Source organism: Bufo bufo, chromosome 4 (genome assembly GCF_905171765.1).
Source record: "Bufo bufo chromosome 4, aBufBuf1.1, whole genome shotgun sequence".
NCBI lineage: Eukaryota > Metazoa > Chordata > Amphibia > Anura > Bufonidae > Bufo > Bufo bufo.
The window spans coordinates 168,491,031-168,518,433 of NC_053392.1; the positions used below are offsets into that span (position 1 = coordinate 168,491,031).

The following is a 27,403-nucleotide window of genomic DNA, read 5'->3' on the forward strand; positions in this document are numbered from 1 at the left end:
CCTTGATTTCCGAGCTGTTCGATCGCCTTAAAGGGGCCACGGTCTTTACCAAACTCGACCTGAGGGCGGCATATAACCTGGTAAGGATCAAGGCGGGCGATGAGTGGAAGACCGCGTTTAACACCAGGACCGGTCATTATGAATCCTTGGTTATGCCCTTTGGGTTGTGCAATGCGCCCGCAGTCTTTCAGGAATTCATCAACGATGTTTTCCGTGACCTGTTGCAGCAGTGTGTGGTGGTCTATTTGGATGACATCTTGGTATATTCTGAATCCATGGAGGCCAACATTCTGGATGTCAGACGAGTGTTGCAACGGTTACGAGAGAACAAGCTGTTCGGTAAGCTTGAGAAATGCGAATTTCACCGATCCCAGGTAACCTTCTTAGGTTACATCATTTCCGCTGAGGGGTTCTCCATGGATCCTGAGAAGGTTTCGGCTGTCTTACAGTGGCCCCAGCCCAGTGGTCTTCGTTCCCTGCAGCGCTTTTTGGGCTTCGCCAATTATTATCGGAAGTTCATCAGGGACTTTTCCATGCTTGCCAAGCCTCTCACGGATCTGACCAGGAAGGGCAGTAATTCCCAGGTCTGGCCGCTCGAGGCCATCCGAGCTTTTGAGGCCCTAAAGTCCGCCTTTGTGTCGGCTCCGATTCTGTCGCATCCCAACCCTGGGTTGCCCTTTGTCCTCGAGGTGGACGCGTCTGAGACGGGAGTAGGCGCCCTTCTGTCTCAGCGTAGAACACCAGAGGGTCCTCTGCTTCCCTGTGGGTTTTACTCCCGGAAACTGTCTTCCGCGGAGTGCAACTATCAGATTGGTGACAGGGAGTTATTGGCCATCGTGCAGGCCCTTAAAGAATGGAGGCACTTGCTCGAGGGTTCGGTGGTTCCGGTTCTCATCCTGACGGACCACAAGAATCTGACCTACCTTTCTGAGGCCAAGAGATTGACACCACGTCAGGCCAGATGGGCTCTGTTCTTGTCACGTTTTAATTACGTGGTCTCCTACCTACCCGGTTCCAAGAACATCAGGGCGGATGCCTTATCACGGCAGTACTCCGAGCTGTCCAGGGAGGAGTCGATTCCGACTTCGGTCATACCTCCGAATCAGATCCTGGCCGCCATTCGCACCAGCCTGACCTCTCCCCTGGGTGAGCAGATTTTGGCGGCTCAATCTGGTGCTCCCTCTGGGAGACCCAACGGCAGATGTTTTGTGCCTGAGGAGTTGCGCACTCGGTTGTTGCGAACCTACCATAACTCCAAGACCGCGGGGCATCCTGGAAAGAATCAGCTGTCCTGGGCTGTTTCACGTCTGTTCTGGTGGCCTTCCCTACTTTCCGACATCGCCGCATATGTAGCGGCATGCTCCGTTTGTGCCCAGAGTAAGTCCCCTCGGCACCTTCCGTTGGGCCTTCTGCAACCCATAGCCACCGGGGAGCGCCCATGGTCACACCTGGGGATGGATTTCATTGTGGACCTCCCTGCATCCCGAGGCCATACGGTCATTCTCATGATTGTGGATCGGTTTTCCAAAATGTGCCACTGTGTTCCTCTCAAGAAGTTACCCTCTGCACAAGAGTTGGCCACGATTTTTGCCAGGGAGGTCTTCCGGTTGCACGGTTTGCCCAAGGAGATTGTGTCGGATCGGGGGAGTCAGTTTGTGTCCAGGTTCTGGCGCGCCTTTTGCTCCCAGTTGGGGATTCATCTCTCCTTCTCCTCGGCCTACCACCCTCAGTCCAATGGGGCCGCAGAACGATCCAATCAGGCCTTGGAGCAATTCCTTCGTTGCTATGTCTCCGATCACCAAGACAATTGGGTTGACCTCCTGCCTTGGGCTGAGTTTGCCAGGAACACGGCGGTGAACTCTTCCTCTGGGACGTCTCCCTTCATGGCCAATTATGGGTTCCAACCTGCCGTGTTACCGGAGGTATTCTCTCCCCAGGATATTCCGGCTGTGGAGGATCACCTTTCCGTCCTACGTGCTTCTTGGGTACTGATCCAGAAGTCCCTTGAGGTCTCTGCGCAGCGCCAGAGACTCCAGGCTGATCGCAGACGAGCGCCTGCTCCTTCCTACCAGGTCGGAGACCGTGTATGGTTGTCCACCCGCAACCTCAACCTTCGAGTGCCCACTCCCAAGCTGGCGCCTCGCTTTGTTGGTCCCTTCCGAGTGCTTCGCAGGGTAAACCCGGTAGCCTATGCCCTTGCGCTTCCTCCTGGCATGCGGATCTCCAACGTGTTTCATGTCTCCCTGTTGAAGCCACTGGTGTGTAATCGTTTCACTTCCTCGGTTCCTCGGCCTCGTCCGGTCCAAGTGGGCAATCGTGAGGAATATGAGGTGAGCAATATCCTGGACTCACGCCTGGTCCGCGGTCGGTTGCAGTTTTTGGTCCATTGGCGTGGTTATGGTCCAGAGGAGCGTTCCTGGGTTCCCTCCGCAGATGTCCATGCTCCTGCCTTGCTCCGAGCCTTCCACGCACGCTTCCCTCAGAAACCGTTTTGTGCTCCGCGGAGGAGGGGCCCTTGAGGGGGAGGTACTGTCATGGTCTTACCTTCCTGCTGTTCTCCTTCGTTTGACATGTGCTGGCGGCCATCTTGGTTTCTGGGTTTCTTGTAGCCTTCCACCCTGCGGCTCCTCCTTCCCACTGGTTGGAGCTGGATGCCTAGCTCATATATATAGGAGGTCTGTGGCTTCAGTTCCTTGCTTGGTCCTCTTGTGTTCACATGCTTCTAAGACTGCTGCTGCTTCTGGTTCCTGATCCTGGCTTCGTCTGACTACCCTGCTGGTTCCTGATCTTGGCTTCGTCTGACTACCCTGCTGGTTCCTGATCCTGGCTTCGTCTGACTACCCTTCTGGTTCCTGACCTCTGGCTTCGCAAAGACTCTGCTCGGTTTCACCATCCGTTTGGACTTTTGCTTTACAGCTTTATTTTCAATAAAGCCTTCTTATTTTCACTTATCTCTTGTTGTACGTCTGGTTCATGGTTCCGTGACAACAAGAAGTACAAGAATGGAAGTTATGGCATTATTTTCCTATTCATGCATGCTTTTCCCTTTTTTATATCTTACAGGAAGATACAACATCGAGTCAAGAATGTGTCGAGGTCGACTTACATTTTACCATGGGGGTATGCAGCGTCCCACTACGTGTGTGTGGGCACTGCTTAAAAGCATTTTTGTCTTAACAATTGTATTTTGCGGTATTGTACAATTTATCTGCAAAATCCCTGTTACCAGGCAGATTAGGTGTAATTTATACATCCCACCACTAGATGGGGATAAAGTTCAGGTCTTATATATACCTAGTTCAGGCCTAGTTAGGCAGTGGAGTCAGTTCAGTTGAGTGGAGACAGGACAGTTGAGATCAGTGAGTAGAAGACTGATGCTGAGAGTGAAAGAGTGCAGATCTAGCACTTCTGCTCTGATGAAAGTTTAGTCCAAAAAGGGACAAGGAAAAAGGACTTATCTATCCAAAGGATAAAAGCCACAAGTCAGGCATCAAGGACCTTTCGGATATTCAGGTGAAGGATACCATAGCCTCCGGCCACCTCACCAAATTACACTGATACAGAAAATATCCGGCTAAGCTCCAAGTCAAACCTGAAAAGCCTAGAAACAGTGGATTTGCAGAATGAACTCTGTTAACATCAAGAGACTGCATTTTTGTACTGCTGCAACCAAAGTTATCAACAGTAAAAGTTGTGAGTTGCATCTTACCACTGTCTAACTCATTATTACTACTAATGGTTGTACCACCATTAACGGTACTGGCGTCACGACAAAAACCTTCAAGGGACTCAGCCGCAACAAGCACCCTAAGCCCCCTTAAAATCAAGGGCACCTCAACCACCATCTTGGCTGATGCTTCCCCACCACAGAGCGTGCCCCGGAGGATTTCGTGCTGTCCACCTCAACACTGTGCTGCCAGCCCAGGGAGGCTTTCTGCTAACCGTGAGTAAACTGATGAACTGTGTGTTATTACTTGACCCCTCATCGGTCCACCGTGCACCTCACGTGTTGCCCCTGCGCTACTGGCTGGCTGCATACACAGCCCCATAGAAGTGAATGGGTCCGGATTCAGTGCGGGTGCAATGCGTTCACCTCATGCATTGCACCCGCATGGAATTCTCGCCCGTGTGAAAGGGGCCTTAGATAAAAGTGTCTCACCATGCACCAAATTTATCATCCAGCCTGACCCACTCAGGATTAGTAAAAATTCTCAGTTTCATGCAGCTTAGTGCACTCCTGTGGACTAGCACAAATAGAAAAAGGAAGCTTCCGCACTGCAGGATGATCTCATAAAAGCTGTTTCTTCATTATTGCAGCATATACAAAATACAGTAAACCAGAACTCGCTTACATGTTTCAGATAAAAAATATTCTTAATCATAGCCATTGTCTAGTACAAGTAATGTGCAATTTAAAACCCATGGGAAATGACATGATGCCAGTCCCTCCACCGGGAGGGGTCAGAACCAAGTCATGCAGATTATACTGGCACATAATTAAAAAGCAGATGGAAAGGCAGTTAAAAAAAACACGTCAATACAATCATCCTAACCTATATAATAAAATAGAATAGCCAATAGAATAGCAGCACATCACACAGCCATCCGGACCTCCCACATCAGCGCGCCGCCGGCCAATAGAAACACGGCGCACCTCAGGCCTCCTGAACCACCCACAGCAACAGCGCGGTAACATCAAAGCCGCCCCACACACCGCAGGTACTGCCCACAATTGCGCCGAGCGCCTGGACCGCCCACATTAGCACGCTGGCGGCCAATAAAAACACAACCGCCCACAGCAACAGTGCTGTCCTACACGCCGCCGATACCGCCCACAATTGCGGCGGCCAATAAAAACAGGGTGCCGCACATCCCGCACGGACCGCCCACAGAAGCGCGCCGTTATTATCGTGTGCTGGGTCAGTTTGAGCGCCGCCATTAAATAAAACAGGAGCGCCGCCATTACAGTCCTGTCCGACACAGATACAGTCTCAGCACCACCAGTCAGTGCCAGCCATCTTTGCCATCAGTGATTGCCACCAGTAACAGTGCCAGCAGTCTCAGCACCACCAGTCACAGTGCCCGCAGTCTCAGCCACAAGTCAGTGTCAGTCCTCTTTGCCATCAGACAGTGCCAGCCGTCTCAGCCATCAGTCAGTGCCACCAGCCACAGCCACCGATCAACGCCGCCCGTATCGACCACACCCCGAGCACCGGCCGTTCAACGCCGCCACACACGCTGCCCGCGCTGTCCATGGAACGCGGTGTGATGATTGCTCTGCGCACCGGCCAATTCTAGCGCCAGTTTTTGTAACGGGCATAATGTCTAATCTAATATATAAAGCTGAGTGTATGTATGTGCGTGTGCGTGCATGTATGTCCGCTAAAGGAATCCGCACCGTCACATTTACAATCACGAAAAGTAGTATTAGGAATACCCTAATAGCACTTAGTACCTTATTTCCAGATGTGCCTTTGTTCCAGCAATCAATGTTTTTTACCCTCTGAAAATCCAGTTTATTTGGTATGCAAATGAGCCAGTAAGGTGCCCAGAGGGGCGTCACTCTTGCAGGAAGGAGCCCAGACACGCCATGGCTTTACTTCAATAGCGATTATCCTGGTGACAGATTTCCTTTAAAGGGGCAGGGTGCTGTGGATGACACTGTTAAGGGAGCGGAGTGCTGTGGAAGTCACAGTTCAGGGGGCAGGTAGGGTGGCCATTCAGACCACCCTCAAAAGACGAACTTAAAAACCCCGCCCCCAGGTCCCACCAAGCCACGCCTCTGACCCGATTAGGCCACGCCCCTCCCACTCCACAGCCGACGGGATTTAAAAAATGATGGTAAAAATCAACTTCTGTCAGCTGCAGGGGTGGGAGGGAAGGTGACTTTCTCCCTGCAGCTCACGCTCAGACAGCACAGTGTGAGAGTGAGCTGTTCAAAAGGACATCCCTGTGTCTGTCCAGGCCCTGCGCCGGACGGAGGAAAGGGAATCTGAAAGCCGGACTGTCCTGCCTAAAACCAGTAATGAGGAGGTCACAATTAAGGGGACGGTCCACTATGGAGGTCAGTGTTAAGGGGCAGATTGATGTAGAGGCCACTGTTAAGGGGGCGGGGTGTTGTGGAAATCACTGTTAAGGAGACAGGGTACTGTGGAGGTCACTAATAAAGGGGCGGCCGCTGTGGAGGTCTCTGTTAAGGGAACAGGATGCTGTGGAGGTCACAGTTAAAGGGTCGGGTGCTGTGGAGGTTTCTGTTTAAGGGGGCAGGGAACGGTAGAGGTCACAGTTAAGGGAAGGTCCGCTATGGAGGTCAGTGTTAAAGGGCAGGGTGCTCTAGAGGTCACTGTTAAGGGGGCGGGGTGTTCTGGAGATAAAATTTTAAGGGAACAGAGCTCTGTGGAGGTCACTATTAAGGGGGCGGGTTATTGTGTAAATCACTGTTAAGGAGACGGGGTACTGTGGAGGTCTCTTGACATTTTTTTATCAGGTTGGAAAGCTTACATCTGGGGTTGCCGCATCTATAGCATCCTACTGTAGATAGGAGATAATGTAGTACCTGAAGTGGGAGATCTTCTGGCCACTGCTCTAATGGCAGGCGTGGCCAAATCATGCATCAAGAGTGGAATATACTTGTATAAATTACTACAAACATTAGTAAATTGGCTGCTGTAATTTGTAACAAATGTTAGTGTATTATCCTTGCTAGCCTCACATTTCTCACCGAGCAAATTGTTACGATCAATAGCTAACGCCCTCTTGCAAGCCTTGCATAACGCTTCATGTGAATAACCCCCTTAGTGCTCTCCTGCATCCGTCATTCTCACTACACTATGCTATGCTAGTACTAGTTGGGGATACACATTTTTCTGCAGTGATGGGCTGAAAAGAGTTAATGTGAATGTTGATAGAAAATTAATATTTTACAATAGCAATGTCACTATGAAATGTTCCAGGACATTTTATGGATATATTCCTCTAGAAGTGAGTCGGTGGTCATGACATGGATTTCCATATAAACAATTAGTCTTCCAGAAAAACATGTGAGAAAGAGCAGCGGACATAGGATGTTACCTCTGTGCAGTTTTCTCCTTCGCTTTTTGTCTCTCTACTTCACTTCCATAAGGCCCATGAGGAGCAACCGAGATCAACTCAATTTCATCTTTTTGAAGCAGGCGCTTCTCTTCTTGAAGCAGAGACTGGAACATGTTTCTAAACTGCCTGCAGCAAAAAATCTGAAAGAGTCTTATGTCAGTTTTATTAGCTTCAAACTGACTGCGTCATCCATATTTCCAGGACAGATATATGCAACCATGTCCTGCTTCTGAAAACCAGTAAGATTGCTGCATAGCGAGGATCCTCTGGATTCCCTGTTGATGTTAGTTCTCAATGACTAAACCTTAAAGGGGTTCTGCACTTTGTTTAAACTGATGATCTATCTTCTGGATAGATCATCAGCATCTAATCGGCGGGGGTCCCAGCTGTTTGAGAATGCAGCGGCGCCCCAGCAGCGCCGCGGCCTTCTCACTGTTTACCGCAGGCCCAGTGACGTCACGACTTGTATCAACTGGCCTGGGCGGGGCTAAGCTCCAATCAAGGGAACGGAGCTTAGCCGCGCTCAGGCCAGTGATACTAGTCGTGACGTCACTTGGCCTGCGGTAAACAGTGAGAAGGCCGCGGCGCTGCCGGAGCGCCGCTGCATTCTCAAACAGCTGATCGGCGGGGGTCCCGGGTGTCGGACTCCCGCCGAATAGATGCTGATGATCTATCCAGAAGATAGATCATCAGTTTAAACAAAGTGCAGGACCCCTTTAAGCTCCTGCTGACTTTACATTACTTTATCCTTTTGACTATAGAATATACAATATGCAGCTCATTTGGAAAGTCTTCAGACCCTTTCACTTTTTTCACATTTTGTTATGTTGTGGCCTTGAGCTAAAGTAAAATTTTTAAAAAATCTAATTTTCTCCAACATTCTGCACCCAATACCCCATAATGAGAAGGTGAACACATTTTAGAAATGCTTGCAAATTAATTAAAAAAGGAAAAACTAAACCTTTACATGGACATACCGGTAAGTATTCAGACCTTTGCTATGGCACTTAAAATTTTGCTCTGGTGGCCTCCCAATTGATAATCTTTGAGATGTTACTACACCTTGATTGGTGTCCACCTGTGGTAAATTCAGTTGATTGGACATGATTTGGAAAGACACAGCCCTATGTGTATAAGGTCTCATAGCTGCCAATGCATCAGAGCAAAAACCAAGCCAATGGGAGGAAAGAACTGCCTGTAGAGTTCAGAGACAGGATTGTGTGGAGGCACAGATCTGGAAAAGGATGCAAAAAATATGTGCAGCACTGAAAGTTTCCAAGAGCACAGTGGTCTCTACAATTCTAAAATGGAAGAAGTGTGAAACAACCAGGACTGTTCCTAGAGCTGACCACCTCACCAAACTAAGTAATCAGGGGTAAAAGGCCTTGGTAAGAGAGGTGACCAAGGACTCTGTGGTCACTCTGGTTGAGCCCCAAAGATCCTGTGTGCAAATAGAATAAACTTCCAGAAGGTCAACCATCACCACAGCACTCCACCAGTCTGGGCGTTATGGCAGGGTGGCCAGAAAGAAGCCTCTCCTCAATAAAAGATACATGCAAGTTTGCAAAAAAAGCACCTAAAGGACTTTCAGACTGAGTAACAGGATTCTCTAGGGTGAGGAAACCAAGTTTTTGAACTTTTTGGCTGATCCTGGTAACAGGTGCTCTTTAAAGGGGTTTTGTCACTTCAGCAAGTGGCATTTATCATGTAGCGAAAGTTAATACAAGGCACTTACTAATGTATTGTTATTGTCCATATTGCCTCCTTTGCTGGCTGGATTCATTTTTCCAGCACATTATACACTGCCCGTTTCCATGGTTACGACCAGTGGTGCTCATGCTTGCACACTACAGAAAAAAATGCCGGCCTCTCTGGTCGCCTGGACTGTGGGAGCTCGCATAGGCTGGCCCTTGTTTTATAGTATGCAAGCACGGCCACCACTGCAGGATTGCAGGGTGGTCGTAACCATGGAAACAATCAGTATATAATGTGATGAAAAAATGAATTAAACCAGCAAAGGGAGCAATATGGACCATCCCAATACATTAGTAAGTGGCTTGTATTAACTTTCTCTACATAATAAATGCCATTTGCTAAAGTGACAAAACCCCTTTAAGGATCAATGGCCCAATGTTTCATTCATGGAGAGATTTACCTCATTAGAATATGCTGCATCTATGGTATATTCTAGAGGAAATGGTTTCAACGGTTTTCCACAGAATTCACACAGTTCCTTCCCAGACTGTTCCCTTAGGATCTGCATGTGAAGAAAAGCACATTCAGGAGAACAAGCGTGCAAATTTCACACTGACTGCATAAGACGCCCTGGGAATAAGATGTCACAGAGCTGCTAAGAGATTGCTGGAAAGTTCTAGAGCAGGCATGCTCAACCCGCGGCCCTCCAGCTCCCACAATGCCCTGCTGTAGGCTGATGGCTGTTCGGGCATGCTGGGAGTTGTAGTTTTGAAACAGCTGGAGGGCCGCATGCCTGTTCTAAAGGAATTTCCCATCACCTGATACCAGTGAGGACTGCACTACAGCTCCATTACACATATGAAATGATACAAGAGCTAATTAACCACCTTCATCATTGCCAGGAGCCGGTGGTCTTCAGAGGATTCACGTTTGTAGGCCAGGATAGTAGGAGGGCCAACACAGGGCAAAGTCTTGAGGTGCTTCTCAAAGTATGTCCTATAATCATAAGAAAACTACAGGAAGACCTCACATACTTATATTATTAGCAGCTTCAGTCATGTAAGAAGAAAAAAAGAGATGAATTCCTCTTACCTCCATATCACAAAGAACGCTTAGCTCACTCAAGTCATCAGATAATGAAGAGTATAAGTCTGTAAATAATACAAGATATCAATGGTAATAGTTTAAGGAAACTCTGCAGGCAGCATGTTCTAGAGCAGATAGATATATCAGGCCAGAATGATCATAACCTGGCGGCATTCTCCGGACCATGATAACCAGGAGCACTGCCAGATGCGGTGTCTGATTTATGACGAGGTGCACACTGTGCGCCTGAAGGGAGATCCACCAGCCCCTACTGGTATAGATATCAGTGTTCTTCTATGCCAGAAAACTAGTGTAGAAGATTACAAATGTGGCGGATCCTCAAGCTGATCAGGAAAGTGGTGAGGCCAGCGGACCAATGGCACTTACACAAAACTCTTTGAGCAAGTACTATTGAAAAAAGTTGTAAACACAAAAAATGTTTTTAAAAAAGACTTTCATTCTTCATGCCAGTGAGGCCTCCAGGGCACTGAGGGGCCGGGCGTAGCCCTTCAATGCACCTCCGCTTTCCAGTGCAGGCCACACCCCTCAGTGCACTGAAACCCTCATTTGTATAAAGAATAAAAGTCTTTTTTTATTTCTCTTTTATGCCACAACCAATTTGCACAGAATATAAGTATTCTAATGAATAGGATCAAACCTACCAGGCGGTATGTCTGGTTTAATAGGGCTGATCCTGATGACTTTACACGCAACTAAAATTGTGAATCTTAATGAGAAATTTGGCCCATAGTTTTCTGGGAAAGGAGTCAGTATAAGGGTCCATTCAAATCCATGCAAATTGCGGATCCGCAATACACCCGGCCAACACCCCCATAGAACTGCCTATTCTTGTCCGCAATTGCGGACAAGAATAGGACATGCTCTATTTTTTTTACGGAGCTGCGGACCGGAAATCGGGCCAGCGCTCCGGAAATGTGAATGCGGATGTGCATCCATTCAGTCCCCATAGAGAATGAATGGGTCCGCACCCGTTCCGCACAATTGCGGAGTGGGTGCGGACAACACTTGCGGACGTGTGAATGGACCCTAACTTGACTTTTATTCATTAAAATCCCCACTCTTTCTTCTGTACGCTATAGGAGTCCAGTGGGCGGTGCTATTTGGTGATTGACAGCTACATACATGTAAGCTGTCAGTGACTGAGAAGGACCATCCACTGGACTCTCTAAGCATTGAAAGAGCAGGGATTTCTATGAATCTTTTCCTACAGAATTCTATATCAATCTGCTCAGCTCCTCCTGCTCTATAACCTGCTGCCTGCAGATTACACTGCATTGTAGTGATGACAAGTTCCCTTTAATACTGAGATATACAGTATAAATACTTCTTCTTTTGTCTTCCTTACCTTCCTCAATCTCAGTCACATCAGATTGGAGTATTGTTAGAGGAGAATCCGCCTCTAAAAATGGAAAATATGCATAAATCTACAGAATAAAGCAGAATAAACTGCAGAGATGAGATCTAGAATAAAATGCTCCTGTGAAGTGGCTGTATATTACAAACGTCTATGACATACCATATACTGTCCATTATGTTACACCAACAAACTGACTGGTTGTAGAGGAGAAAGTGGTATCCAGCAAACCATCACCCTCCTCTGGTTGGTATATACATTTTATCACTCTAGGTTCCAAAAGATTTGGCAGACATAGTTGACTTCTACTGCTTCTACCCATCTCCGCCAAATATGCCTTATACTTCACTCAATTACACTTACCTGCCTTGAATAGACTTGTGAAATTTATAACATGAAAGGTTGGGGTACACTGGGTCTTTCACATGCCCAGGCTGTATGGTTTTATACTTGTATAATGTGTTTTATGATGTTCTGGTCAATAGAATTGGAATATAGTTTTTTTTCATACTGTCAGGTTTTCTGTGAGCCATGACTTGAGAGCCGGTGTAGAAACCCTGTGAGCTCCTGGGTAATTCACATGTACGTCATACTCAATAGAGGACAAAGTAGAGGTGGGCAAGAATGCTAATAGGGTGCTAGCTGCTGCCACATTTTCTGCCTCCCAATTTTGTTGATATGAAAATATGACCCTATCTATTACTATCAGAGTTTCACTTTTGGTGCAAGAAGCCTTTACTTTCGTAGATGTTTTATCATTGATATACAGTACAGACCAAAGGTTTGGACACACCTTCTCATTCAAAGAGTTTTCTTTATTTTCATGACTATGAAGGCATCAAAACTATGAATTAACACATGTGGAATTATATACATAACAAACAAGTGTGAAACAACTGAAAATATGTCATATTCTAGGTTCTTCAAAGTAGCCACCTTTTGCTTTGATTACTGCTTTGCAAACTCTTGTCATTCTCTTGATGAGCTTCAAGAGGTGGTCCCCTGAAATGGTTTTCCAACAGTCTTGAAGGAGTTCCCAGAGATGCTTAGCACTTGTTGGCCCTTTTGCCTTAACTCTGCGGTCCAGCTCACCCCAAACCATCTCGACTGGGTTCAGGTCCGGTGACTGTGGAGGCCAGGTCATCTGGCGCAGCACCCCATCACTCTCCTTCATGGTCAAATAGCCCTTACTTTCAAAGTTTTCCCAATTTTTCGGCTGACTGACTGACCTTCATTTCTTAAAGTAATGATGGCCACTCGTTTTTCTTTACTTAGCTGCTTTTTTCTTGCCATAATACAAATTCTAACAGTCTATTCAGTAGGACTATCAGCTCTGTATCCACCTGACTTCTCCTCAACGCAACTGATGGTCCCAACCCCATTTATAAGGCAAGAAATCCCACTTATTAAACCTGACAGGGCACACCTGTAAAGTAAAAACCATTTTTTTTTTTAAAAAAACATTTGAAAAGTATCAATTTATAACAATGATATATTTTCTGACAATGACCAATAGGGAGCATTAAGTCTGATAAATGAATAATGAATAAAGAAAGAGAAACCCCACCACCCCCCTCCCTCATCCCAACCCCTACTGTCTGGATGTACCTCCACCTTAATACTACAGGGAGTGCAGAATTATTAGGCAAGTTGTATTTTTGAGGATTAATTTTATTATTGAACAACAACCATGTTCTCAATGAACCCCAAAAACTCATTAATATCAAAGCTGAATATTTTTGCAAGTAGTTTTTAGTTTGTTTTTAGTTTTAGCTATTTTAGGGGGATATCTGTGTGTGCTGGTGACTATTACTGTGCATAATTATTAGGCAACTTAACAAAAAACAAATATATACCCATTTCAATTATTTATTTTTACCAGTGAAACCAATATAACATCTCAACATTCACAAATAGACATTTCTGACATTCAAAAACAAAACAAAAACAAATCAGTGACCAATATAGCCACCTTTCTTTGCAAGGACACTCAAAAGCCTGCCATCCATGGATTCTGTCAGTGTTTTGATCTGTTCACCATCAACATTGCATGCAGCAGCAACCACAGCCTCTCAGACACTCTTCAGAGAGGTGTACTGTTTTCCCTCCTTGTAAATCTCACATTTGATGATGGACCACAGGTTCTCAATGGGGTTCAGATCAGGTGAACAAGGAGGCCATGTCATTAGATTTTCTTCTTTTATACCCTTTCTTGCCAGCCACGCTGTGGAGTACTTGGACGTGTGTGATGGAGCATTGTCCTGCATGAAAATCATGTTTTTCTTGAAGGATGCAAACTTCTTCCTATACCATTGCTTGAAGAAGGTGTCTTCCATAAACTGGCAGTAGGACTGGGAGTTGAGCTTGACTCCATCCTCAACCCGAAAAGGCCCCACAAGCTCATCTTTGATGATACCAGCCCAAACCAGTACTCCACCTCCACCTTGCTGGCGTCTGAGTCGGACTGGAGCTCTCTGCCCTTTACCAATCCAGCCACGGGCCCATCCATCTGGCCCATCAAGACTCACTCTCATTTCATCAGTCCATAAAACCTTAGAAAAATCAGTCTTGAGATATTTCTTGGCCCAGTCTTGACATTTCAGCTTGTGTGTCTTGTTCAGTGGTGGTCGTCTTTCAGCCTTTCTTACCTTGGCCATGTCTCTGAGTATTGCACACCTTGTGCTTTTGGGCACTCCAGTGATGTTGCAGCTCTGAAATATGGCCAAACTGGTGGCAAGTGGCATCTTGGCAGCTGCACGCTTGACTTTTCTCAGTTCATGGGCAGTTATTTTGCGCCTTGGTTTTTCCACACGCTTCTTGTGACCCTGTTGACTATTTTGAATGAAACGCTTGATTGTTCGATGATCACGCTTCAGAAGCTTTGCAATTTTAAGAGTGCTGCATCCCTCTGCAAGATATCTCACTATTTTTGACTTTTCTGAGCCTGTCAAGTCCTTCTTTTGACCCATTTTGCCAAAGGAAAGGAAGTTGCCTAATAATTATGCACACCTAATATAGGGTGTAGATGTCATTAGACCACACCCCTTCTCATTACAGAGATGCACATCACCTAATATGCTTAATTGGTAGTAGGCTTTCGAGCCTATACAGCTTGGAGTAAGACAAAATGCATAAAGAGGATGATGTGGTCAAAATACTCATTTGCCTAATAATTCTGCACGCAGTGTATTGTTACCTTGCCCATACAAAGAGCAATCAGAAAAGGCAAACCTAAAATAAACCTCCTATACCTATTTCTCTGAATTCATGAAACTTTCAACTTTCCTAGAGTGCCTCTTATGTCTTTCTGTAAGTACCACTCAGTATGTTTAAAGTTATTCATGAGAGCTTGTGTTTCTTCTGTTGATAAATGTTTGACAATAAATTTTGACCATTTATTCAAAAAAGCTGCTGAACCCTTGTTTTTATTGGACTCCGCATCTAATTGATCCATTAACAGAAAATGCCTCATTAGACTGTGAAATTCTGTACCGGTGGGTGTTTGAGATTCTAGCCATTTTTGCAATAAGCATTTCAAGGCTACTAGTAACACCCCATCTATCAGTTTGGGTACTTGGATTGTGTCTGGGAATACATGAAATAGAACTACTTCTGGTTCGCATGGTAAGTCAATATGCCAGGTGTCTTTAATCCATGACAGCAACCATTCCCAGTACTGTTGCGTCTTAGGACATAGCCACATCCCGTGATCCAAATCCGCCTTTAAGAGATCACATTTTAGACATTTATTTATCCAAGACTCTGTATTACGTGTACTAGTTATGTTGAAAGCGTATATTGCTCTGTGCACTAATTTCAGTTGAGTTTCCCTCCACTTTTCACATACTACTGCTTTCCTTGTCCTAATCCACCCCGTCATTATCTTCTCTCTCCAGTCTTGGCTCACCAATAGTTTACCCCATCCTCCACTAATTGTAGCTGCCGTTTTATCATTATCCCTATCTCTAAGTTGCCCATAGATGTCTGATAGTGACCATTTATTTCCCATCTGTTTGAGTAATGTATCAAAACCATTAACTTTACATTCCGAGGAAACCTGTTTTAACCTAGACTTACAAAAGTGCATTATTTGATAGTACTGCATTTCCTGCCCGTTATGAAGACCATACTTATCACATAATTCTGGTAACGTTAGATATCTTTGCTCTTGAACATGCAATAAATGTAGCACAGTATCAATCCCCTTCTGCCTCCAGTGTTGAAATAATTTATTAGTGTTTCCTACCTCAAATTCTGGATGGGACCATAGAGACATTTATTTAGAAGTCTTAAAGGATAAGTTATATAATTTTCTCACTTCCTTCCATGTTACAATAATGTCTCTTAATATTATAGAGCTCTTAATATCCATTGGTAAAGAAGCTAAGTGTGCGTGCAATAATGCTCCCAGATCCCATCCCTGGGCTAGTTCTTTTTCCAGTATTAGGTTTGAATAATAAGATGTCTTAGCCAAACAATCCCTACAATGGCGGAAAAGACTGGCCAAGTTATATCTTCTAAGGTCAGGGAAGTGCACCCCTCCCTTTTCCACTGGCAAATAAAGCTTCTGTAGGGCTATCCTAGCTCTCTTTTTGGACCATAAGAATTGTGAGAAGGCCTTATTTAACTCCCTTAGATCACTATGTCTGATCAGGATGGGCAATGTTTGCATAGGATAGAATAATTTGGGGACACTAACCATTTTTACCAAATGGCATCTACCCAGCAGAGATAAGGGCAGTGATTGCCATCTCTCTAACTCTTGTTTTATTTGCTTTATCAATGGTGTGTAATTGAGGCTATACAGAGAGTGAGGCGAGGGTTCAATTTTAATACCTAGATACTTGATATGCTTTTTTGAAATAGTTACGGGACATTCATGTATTATTGGCTTGTTCTTTGAGGGTGTATTTCCTATATATAGGAGTTCGCATTTTTCGATATTAACTCTAAATCCTGAACTTTTCCCCAAATCCTCTATCACTTCAAATATTCGGTGAATATCTCTGGAAGGGTTTGCCAGGAACATAATTATGTCGTCTGCGAATAGTGATAATTTCACCTCCCTTGACCCTATTTTCATACCTTCAAATGTTTCTGACTTTTCTAAATACCTAGCTAATGGCTCGATTGCTATATTAAACAATAATGGCGAAAGAGGACATCCTTGCCTCGTCCCTTTTAAAAGTGGAAAAGATTGAGGGAGAAAGCCTGGTAATACTATTTGTGCCTTAGGGTCTGAGTATAAAGCTGATATATAAGCTCGGAAGGCCCCTTTTATATTCATTGCATCTAATACCTGCGCCAGCCATCCCCAATGCACATTATCAAACGCCTTCTCGGCATCTATTGTGAGGAGTGCAGGTGATTCTTTTAATTGAGGACTCCTAGCCACAGAATCCAGGACAGCCAGCACCCTCCTCATATTAAACACTGCAGATCTGCCTTTTACAAATCCTACCTGAGATGGCCCAATTAGATTCGGCAGCTTGTCAGCTAGTCTATCAGCCATAATTTTAGAGAATAGCTTGTGATCCACGTTTATCAGTGATATAGGTCTGTACGACGATGGCAAAAGCAGATCTTTCCCAGGTTTCGGTAAGAGACGTATATATGCCCTCCAAAACCTTGTTAAAGCTCTCTGTAAGCATTTGTGATATATCATCTTTCAATATTTTATAGAACTCACCAGTATATTAGCCTGGGCCTAGTGCTTTTCCTGACGGCATATTTTTAATTGTCCTAGAGACCTCTTCCACTGACACTGGCTTATTAAGGTCAAGGAGCTGGCTGTCCTGAAGCTTCGTATATCAGTCTGATCAAGATAATGCATTAGGCATGGCTGGGTATCAGGCCCTGCTGAATACAATTTCAGATAATAATCTCTAAAGATCTCCAGGACTCTCTCAGGCTTATTCTGACGCTTACCTTGCCCATCTAACAACGTCGGAGAAACTAACTGGGTTCTTGGTCCCCTAAACAACTTCGCTAGCAGCCTCCCAGATTTATTCCTGTATTTAAATAATTTAGAGTCTTTCTGTGAGCTATACATCCTCTCCCATCTGGTATACCACAGCTCAAAGTTTTACTTTGCGGTTATCCACTCTAATTTAGCTTGCTCAGATGGGAATTGAAGAAATTCCGAATATGCCTATCTAAGCACATCTGTCATTTCTCCTAATTTCTTTTTAGTTCTTGCTTTTAGAGCGTGTACATAGGACATTATCTTACCACGTAAAACAGCTTTTTCAGTATCCCATAATAAAGTCGGATCCTCTCTGTGTTGAGCATTATCTGCCTGAAACTCCAAATGCCATCCCCGTAATAGGTCTTTAAAGTTTTCATTCTCCCCTAGGAAGGTAGGAAACCTCCATATATAATCAGACCCTTTTTGCACTTGTTCTTTAAGATCCAGCTGTATTGGGGCAAGATCCGAAATGACCATATCTAGGATCCTGGGGTTATCAATCATGGAGAACAAGGAGGCCGAAACCAACAAATAATCGATACGAGACCATGAATCATTAGGAGCCGAGTAGAAAGTGTATTCTCGTCCCTCAGGGTTAACTGTTCTCCAAGGATCCATGAGGTCATGATCTCGTGCCAACTGTTCTAAAACTCTTTCTCTCCCTACTACTGTCTTTTTCAGTGGTCTAACCGATTTACGGTCCTCCCTGCTCTCCATCACTGTATTCATGTCACCCCCCACGATAACATTACGTTGCTGTAAAGTGCCCAGGTGTGCGCCGATCTCCTCAAAAAACTTTTTATTATCTCCATTAGGGCCATATATAATAATTAACCCTATCTCTCCCATTGAGGTTTTCATAGTCACTATCTGCCATCTGCCCGCATCATCGGTTGCATGTGTCATTATATCAAATTGCAATTTCTTATGAAAAAGTATTAGTGTTCCTCCTTTCCTGCTTACTGATTCTGATCCTATAGCTTTCCCCACCCACATTCTCTCCATGCGAGTGAAATCTTCTGCGCCCAAATTAGTTTCCTGTAGCAACGCAATATCAGCTCTGCATTTTTGCAAATGTTTAAGGATCATATTTCTCTTGGCCTGGGAACGAAGCCCCTTCACGTTCCATGATATAATTCGCATTATAGTATTACCGCATGGAGAGGATGTGGCCTAGGTACTTGAGCATACATCCAGACAAACAACAAATCCCTTCCCGCCCCGAACTGTTTCCATGACAAGTTGCCCGGAAATAAATTCCCACTAACTTCATAACTCTCAATAACATTATAAGTTAACATATTCCTCTCCTCACTTCCTATCGACTTCACTTTTTTCCAACATGGTCAGTCAAACTCTGTGTATTATTTCAAACAAAAACATGAACGTTTGAAGGCCTTCCTTGTTCAATCTTTAAGTCTATGTGCTCTGCTGAACGTAATTAACCTGACAATTTATCATACAATTACCCCTATCAACGTGAGGGACACTTTCGCGGTTCACCGCTTATGTCCATATTTGACGCAGCAGCTTCTATGTCATTCTCCTTGGACTTAACTGGCTTCTCTGATGGTCGACGTCGGCCAGGGGGTCTTGATGACAGATGCTGTAGATCCAGTTGAGTTATCGCCTCTTCTACTGATGTATAAGTAGATCCGAGTGGAATATTTTGAGAAGGGCTGGGTACAAGAGTGCAAACCTAGTATGTCTCTCATATAGTTCTGAGCAGATCCCTGAGAACTCTCTTCTCCTCTTTTGCACCTCCACGGACTAGTCCCCGAATATAAGAACTTTCTGGCCTCGGATTTCAAGTGAAGACCCCTGCCGCTTGTACTGTCGCAGTATGGCCGTCTTATCCGTAAAGTCCAGATATTTTACTATGACGGGTCTCGGTCTCTGCTGTAAAGCTGAAGCAGCCTTTGAGTTGCGGTCTGCCCCTGATCTCAGGTCTGGGCCTATACGGTGAGCTCTTTCCACCTTGCATGATTTTTCAAGCCCCAGAACCGAAGGTATCTCTTGTTCGCAAATTGCAATCAAATCTTGTGATGGGATATACTCTTTTAGTCCCAATATACGCAGGTTGCTCCTACGCAAACGATTTTCCAGATCGTCCACTTTCATTTTTATGGACGCTGTCTCCCTTTCTGCTTTCTCCAGCAACGTGCGCAGGTCGGAGCACGACTCTTCTAGTATTTGTATACGGGTCTCTGCGCTCTCCAACCTTGACCCGTGCTCTGCTGCAGTTGCTTGTAGGGACTGAAGTGTATGTCCCACTGTGCTGGCGAGGGATTCTTGCAAATCAGGTAGGATCCTATTAGCCAATTCTATTGCCAGCTTAACATAATCAATGCCAGCATCGTCTCCTCTGAGATCAGTTTCTTCCGGCGCTGCGTGCCCTTCCATTGTCGTCTGTTGTACAGACATGAGAGCGCCTTCCTCCTCCCCTTCACTTTCCCGCGCTGCAGACTTCAGAGCTTTATTCTGGCCTTTTGACTTACTTCTTGTCCCCATATTTAGTATATAGCGATCCATAAACTCCCGCTGTGCTAGTGGTATCGGTAGTCCCGAAACTTGTCCGGGGTGCAGGGGAGAAATAGTCCACTGAGGTTTGACTGCACGGAGCCGAGGTTAGCTGCGTCTCACCATGCTGGCGCCGGAACCGGAAGTTGTGAAAACCATTTTAGGGGACTACCTCTTGAAGCTCATCAAGAGAAAGCCAAGAGTGTGCAAAGCAGTAATCAAAGCAAAAGGTGGCTACTTTGAAGAACCTAGAATATGACATATTTTCAGTTGTCTCACACTTGTTTGTTATGTATATAATTCCACATGTGTTAATTCATAGTTTTGATGCCTTCATAGTGATGAAAATAAAGAAAACTCTTTGAATGAGAAGGTGTGTCCAAACTTTTGGTTTGTACTGTAATTGTTTATTTAGTCTTCTTCCTTATGGCTGTGCAGTTTTGCAGGTTACTGCGCGGCTATTATAAAAAACAAATACAGGACTTCTGGTTCCGGCGCTGGGATGGAGAGACGCGACTAGCGGAGCTCCGCTACATCTCCCAGTGAAATAACTCTCTCCAAACCGCCAAAGGGCTCAGCTTTCCTCTACCATTGTGTGGGTCCCCCCGCAAGACTTACCGAGCTGTATGGAGAGGTACATTTTGAAGAGCGGGAAGAGGCTGAACAAAGGAGAAGACCCGGGCAGCAGGCAGCTAAACATCATGTCAAAGATGGTGGCGATGCAAGGCAGCGAGGACCCGATTACTATGCCACCCGATCTCCAGCCAACTCACTCCCAAGAGGACATGTTTGGAACTAATCCACTTCCAGCCACCGATCTGAAATGCCTTACGATAGAGGTGGCGAGTCATCTAGCCCCCGATCTAAAAGCTTCTTTATCGGCGACAGTACAAGCAGCACTGTCAGAGTTACAAGAAGCTTTCGTATGGAGAAGGATCTTGGAGGCACAAATAACAAGATGGCACTGCTACAGTGGACAATTGAGGATCTAAAGAACAAGGTTGACGATTTAGAAAATCGCTCCTGCCGCAGTAATCTACGTCTGGTAGGCCTACCAGAAGGAGTTCCGGGCGCAGAGCTGAGGCGCATTTGTGAGGTGGATTTACCAAAAGCATTGGGCCTAACAGCTATTCCGAGAAAAGTGTAGCGTGTGCACCGCCTAGGCCCTAACCTGAACGCGGCAGACGGTCCCAAAGAAAATGTGGAGAGATTTCCAAAGCCACGGCAGGTCATTATGAAATATTTAGACTTCACTGATAAGGAGGACATCATTCGAGTCTATTGGGCTCATAAAGAACCGCTGAATAACCAAGGGCACAAAATGATGCTCTTTAATGATTACTCTGCAGCGGTTACAAAGCAAAGAAAAACCTTCAGCCCCATTTGCACCTCGCTATATCGGTGTAATATACGCTTCCAATTGCTTTACCCAGCACTGCTACGTGCTAGATGCGCAAATGCCTCCTACAAGACTTTCCAATCTGCACTGGACGCAGAGGACTTCTTTGCCCAAGGCCCGTATCAACTAGACCAAGGAGGAAAATATGAGATGGCCAGGAGTGAGTCAGGCAATATGCGGAAGAAGTCAGCGGAATCACCTTCGGGATCAGCAAACAAAGGGATAGATGGTACCACCACGTCTACGAAGGACCAAAGGTGAAACAGACGTTAAGTTACTTTCTGTCAAGAGACATTGATAGCTTTAATGGACACGAAGCCATGAAGAATTAGCTGCATTGAACAGTTTTCTTCCCCGACAAAGATTAAGCTGGGAGGGAATGGAGTGTCGCAAGATGCCAGAAAAAGGAGAAGTCCACGACATTTAATTTCTTTATATTAAGAATATCATTTAGTTTTGCATATTATGTTTACTTTACCAAGTTGGGTTTTGGTTTATGTTAGTCCTACAATAAGAAGTTACGCCACCATGAGTCTTTGCTGCATGGTCCCATAGTAGCATAATGCAGGCATTTCCGAATGGCCTCAAACCGGGTACGTGTCATGGCCGTACTGTAAAGTGGGATCTGGTAGAGGACGTCCCCACTCCAGTAATGCCTGACACTGGGTTTTCTGACTAGGCCCAAGTGCAGCACGAGGCCCCAAAATATCCTCATCTCGGCTGCAGTGACCGGGGTCCAGCCACCAGCCCTAGCCAAAAAGGAGCCAGGGTGTTGAGCAATGAACTGTTGGGCGTACAAGTTTGTTTGCTCCACCATCAGATTCACAAAGTGGTCACTGAAAAAAAGACTAAAATAGTCATATTCAGTGAAGCCCACTGTGGGAATCTGGATTCCTGCTTGGCCAACAAAATCAGGAATCACGGGCTCAAAATCCTCTGGGGTACACCATGCAAGTTCACCGGTAGGGGGCTCAGGTGGACTTATCTGGTGGGCCGGAAAACTAGTACGAGCCCCAGAGCTGCTCGTACTAGTGTGGGCCACAGGTACAGGTACGCCCTGTGTCCTTAAGTACCAGGACATTAGGGCATACCTGTACGCCCTGTGTCCTTAAGAGGTTAAAGCTCATCTATAGCAGTGAAAATAAATGGCTGGGTTGTTATGGAAACCTGAAGTAAAACTATATGTGGAGGCTGAAGGACCCGAGAGCTTCTATTGGCTGATAAGGGTCATGTGACCAAGCTTCTATTGGCTAATGCATTTTTTTTTGGTAATATCTCAGGAACGCTACGTCCTAGAGAGCTGAGACCTGTTCTAAAACCTTCCCGGACACATGATGTACCTGTGTGCTACATTTCATGATTGTAAATGCAATGGTGCAGATTCCTTTAGCGGACATACATACACACATACACTCAGCTTTATATATTAGATTATTACTCCACCTTGTGATCCAAACCTAGAGACTGCAGAGAGGGTGAGGCAAATTAGCTAGAGGGGTTAAACCTAGCAACCTTGTCCCCAGAACAGATGGCCAATCTAAATAAGACCTTCACAGCAGAAGAAATACAAACCACGATCGCTGGTTTGCCAGTGGATAAAACCCCTGGACCGGATGGGTATCTGGGTGACTTCTATAAAATCCTAAAAGTTCAGATCTCGCCTTTATTGTCTTGTGTGGGTAATGAGATTTTAAAGGGAGAGAATCTCACATCACAAATGAATATGGTGCATATTAAAATGATCCCTAAAGAGGGTAAATCTCCTGAAGATCTGGCCTCTTATCGCCCGATCTCCCTCATCAATCAAGACCTAATTTTTTTTTCTAAATTAATGGCCAATAGGTTAGCACAAATACTCCTGACTTTGATTAGCCCGGAGCAGGTGGGTTTTGTGAAGGGGAGATCTGCGTTCACAAACGTTTGTAGAGTCTTGGCGGCCCTAGATATGGTGGGTGGGAGGGGCTCTCGACATCCGCCCTGGTCACGCTAGACGCGGAAAAAGCTTTTGATAACATTTACTGGGAGTGGCTAGGGCGGGTGTTGGATAAATTGGGGATGAAAGGGCTCTTTTCGGGTATACTTGGACAAATTGTACTCCGGCCCACAAGCCAGAATAAGTATTCAAGGCTTTCTATCAGATCCTTTTGAATTATTCAGAGGCACCAGACAAGGGTGTCCTCTGTCACCGCTGTTATTTAACTTAGCGGTGGAGCCCTGTGTTAGATATCTGAGCTCCAGGGGAAAATTTGAAGGACTTAGGATTGAGGGGATAGAGCTAAAAGTAGCTTTCTTCGCAGATGACAATATGTTATTTCTAGAAAAACCCTGCGAGGACCTCCAGGGGGTATTAGACAACATTACAGACTTTGGTAAACTTTTGGGTTTTAAAATTAACATATCCAAATGCTCACTCTTGCAATTGAAGAAAAAAAGGGAGTGGGCTCTTCAAAATCCAACGTTATGTGGCATACCGGTAGCAAGAGACTACATAACCTATCTAGGAATTAAAGTAGTACATAGAACAGACTCCTTGTACAAGCTTAATTATGCACCCTTAGTGCTTAAAATAACACAAGAACTGCGTAGATGGCATAATTTACCCTTGTCGCTTCTGGGAAGAACTCATTTAATTAAAATAATAAGCTTCTCGAGACTCCTGTACCCCCTCAAAACCCTACCTCTTCTAATTAAGCATACAGACATAACTAAGCTACATAGTGAAATGTCGCATTTTCTGTGGCAAGGGAAACACCCTAGAATAGGGATTAAAAAGCTTATGGCTCTCAAATGGAAGGGAGGAATGAATCTCCCAAACATCAGATTATACAATCTGTCCTGTCTTCTAAGACACATTATAGACTGCATAAGTCGTACGAATTTCCACTCCGACTATGCGCTGGAGGGAAACTTATGCTCCCCATGGGACCCGGGTACTCTGTTGCATGTCAGATTGAAAGATGTACCCATGAACCCTAGAAACTCGGTTCTTTTTAGACATACCTGGGCGGCTTGTAAAGCTATCAGAATGCAATTTCGACTATGCTATAGAGCAGGGGTACTCAACTAGTTTTATTAAAACCTGGGTCTGCAGTCAGGTGAAGGTCCGAGCTGAATGCCAACAGTAAAGATGAACCCCCCCATTAGTGCCCCTAGTAAGAATAATGCCCCCATTAGTGCCCCAAGTAAGAATAACGCCCCCATTAGTGCCCCCAGTAAGAATAATGCCCCCTTTAGTGCCCCAGGTAAGAATAATGCCTCCATTAGTGCCCCAAGTAAGAATAATGCCTCCATTAGTGCCCCCGGTAAGAATAATGCCCCCATTAGTTCCCCCAGTAAGAATAATGCCCCCATTAGTGCCCCCAGTAAGAATAATGCCCCCATTAGTGCCCCCAGTAAGAATAATGCCCCATTAGTGCCCCCAATAAGAATAACACCCCGATTAGTGCCCCCAGTAAGAATAACACCCCGATTAGTGCCCCCAGTAAGAATAATGCCCCCATTAGTGCCCCCCAGTAAGAATAATGCCCCCATTAGTGCCCCCAGTAAGAATAATGCCCCCATTAGTTCCCCCAGTAAGAATAATGCCCCCATTAGTGCCCCCAGCAAGAATAATGCCTCCATTAGTGCCCCAAGTAAGAATAACGCCCCCATTAGTGCCCCCAGTAAGAATAATGCCCCCTTTAGTGCCCCCAGTAAGAATAATGCCTCCATTAGTGCCCCCGGTAAGAATAATGCCCCCATTAGGTCCCCCAGTAAGAATAATGCCCCCAGCAAGAATAATGCCCCCATTAGTGCCCCCAATAAGAATAATGCCCCCATTAGTGCCCCCAGTAAGAATAATGCCCCCATTAGTGCCCCCAGTAAGAATAATGCCCCCATTAGTGCCCCAATAAGAATAACACCCCGATTAGTGCCCCCAATAAGAATAACACCCCGATTAGTGCCCCCAGTAAGAATAATGCCCCCATTAGTGCCCCCCAGTAAGAATAATGCCCCCATTAGTGCCCCCAATAAGAATAATGCCCCCATCTCTGCTTTTGCAAAAAAATAAATAAACTTACCTCCTCCATTTGATGGCGCTGCAGTGAACACTCTCTGTTGACTGGATGCTGAGGACGGGACCTGCGCTCCAGTGTGATGACGTCTCGGAGCTCCTGACCTGAGCTTCCAGTTGGTGCGTTCCCTACTACGCGAGCAAATGGAGGAGGTAAGTTCTTTTTTTTTATTTTTTATTTTATTAACACAAGTGGCGGTGGAGGTGAAGGCTGTACTAATGAGTGCTCTGCAATGGAAGCGCTCACTAGTAACAGTCCATACAGAAAAATTGCGGGTATAAAGAAATTACCTGCACTGGCAGGGCCACTAAAATATCGGCCTTGCCGGTGAGATACTGGCCGGGTGGCAACCCTAGCCGCAGAACAGACATATGTATTTTTGTTCCACATCCAACTTCCATTATTGGTGGATTGGATGCAGACCCCTTCATTTCAATGGGGCCACAAAAGATGCAGACAGTACACAGTGTGCTCTCTACATCTTTTGCGGCCCCACTGAAATAAAGGGGTCCGCAGCCAATCCACCAATAATGGGGATTGGATGTGGAACAAAAATACCATGGTGTGAATGGAGCCTTATCTTTATTTAACCATTACAGAGAGAGGCACAGGCAACATGAGAACAGGACACTGACACTGTGGAGTCCTTTCCTGCAGTCAGTGATGTGTTCCCGCTTGTCTGTACCCCTCAGTCCCCTCCCTCCCCCCCCAAACTGTGGACTTTATTCCATTGGTGGCAGTGGTGATGTCCAGCCTCTTCTCCAGCAGCACGTAAGTGTCCTTTGAAGCTCCCTTACGTGCCGCTGCTGCAGGAGAGGAGGGACTGAGCCGCTGAGAGAGACAGCTTCCTCCACGTGCAGGCGCCGGATGAAAGCGCTGAGAGAGACAAGTTACCTTGCCTAAAGTGCTGCTTCCTATGGAAGGGATGGCAGGGGTCCGGACAGCTGGTGTCCACGGTCCGTATTTGGACCGCGGTCCGCCAGTTGAGTATCCCTGCTATAGAGTATCTAAATATTTGCCATTGTGGAATCATCCAGAATTTGAACAGGGTAAACACAACAGCCTTTTTAGGGAATGGAAAAAGAAGGGGATCCTTACGCCTAAACATATGATGAACGATTTAGAAAATAGATGGATGACTTGTCAGGAGATCAAAGATAAATATATCGAAAGAAACGAAACTGAATAATTTTGACAAGATTTTACAGAGAGTAGAGGGCCCTCCGTCCATCTCTTTCTTATATTAGGGAGGTTTTGGGAGATTGTCTGCCCCTTCTGACGTTTAGACCATGGGCGCGAATACTGGAGGACCAAAAAGCGGGTGACAAAATACTAAAAGGGTGGTGGGGGTTGAGGAAGTCCATACTAAACGAAACTTGGAGGGATACTCACTTCCGAATAATGCATAAAGCCATTTACGCTTTTAACTTACCGCGAGTGCCCAGCAGACCCAACAGACTGACGAGTTGCCCGAAGTGTCACACACCGCAGACTGACTTATATCATGGGCTGTGGGCACAGATCTCTTCGTTATGGAACCAAGTAGCAAATTTCACTAAAGATATCTGTAACCTTGACATTCCCTTGCAGCCCATGACTCTTTTATTCCACTACTGGGAAGATACGGGAGCGGAGGGCCTACTAGAAAGGAAGCTGCCAGTTATTTTTCATGTTTTGAGAATGGTGACTAAGAGATCTATACTACGATATTGGCTAGATGCTAAGGCTCCCTTCAGAGAAGTGATTTTGTAAAACATGAAGGGACTAATGACACTAGAACGAAGAGAAGCAGAGAGATTCAAAAAGAGTAAGGTGGGAAAATTCTTTAGCAAATGGAAGAGTTTCATAGTGAGCTTTCTCTCTGACTCAGAGGTTGAAAATCTAGTTTACTCAATGGTACTTGACAGAACAATTAAAAGGTACATTGGGTAGACTGCAGCAGAGACAAAATGGCACCAATAATGTGCCATTAATATGATAGTAACCATCGGAAAGAGTGGAACATTCCCGAGATAACTAATGAGCTAATATGCAGAGACAAAGGTGATTAGAGAACTTATCTGTTGAGCCATGGATGGTTTTATTTTTATGTTCTTTTGCAGGACATGTTGCTGTTGATTTGTCTTTAAAAAATAAAAAAAATTCTAAAAAAAACCTAAAATAAAGGAACGCAGTACTCGGCCGCATACCAACCGCAGCACAGCCGCTCAATA

General features: G+C 45.4%; 1 protein-coding gene across 1 annotated transcript in view; it reads right to left on the reverse strand.

Moving 5' to 3' along the window:
• The window catches only part of ERICH6 (glutamate rich 6), a 131,971-nt gene that overhangs the window by 66,082 nt on the left and 38,486 nt on the right, over positions 1-27,403 (reverse strand). The window contains exons 4-8 of the mRNA XM_040428088.1: positions 11,240-11,293; positions 9,880-9,938; positions 9,675-9,800; positions 9,248-9,349; positions 7,072-7,232 (exon numbers count right to left, since the gene is read on the reverse strand). Of these exons, the coding sequence (XP_040284022.1) occupies positions 7,072-7,232; positions 9,248-9,349; positions 9,675-9,800; positions 9,880-9,938; positions 11,240-11,293 (502 nt within the window). The remainder of the gene's footprint in view (positions 1-7,071; positions 7,233-9,247; positions 9,350-9,674; positions 9,801-9,879; positions 9,939-11,239; positions 11,294-27,403) is intronic.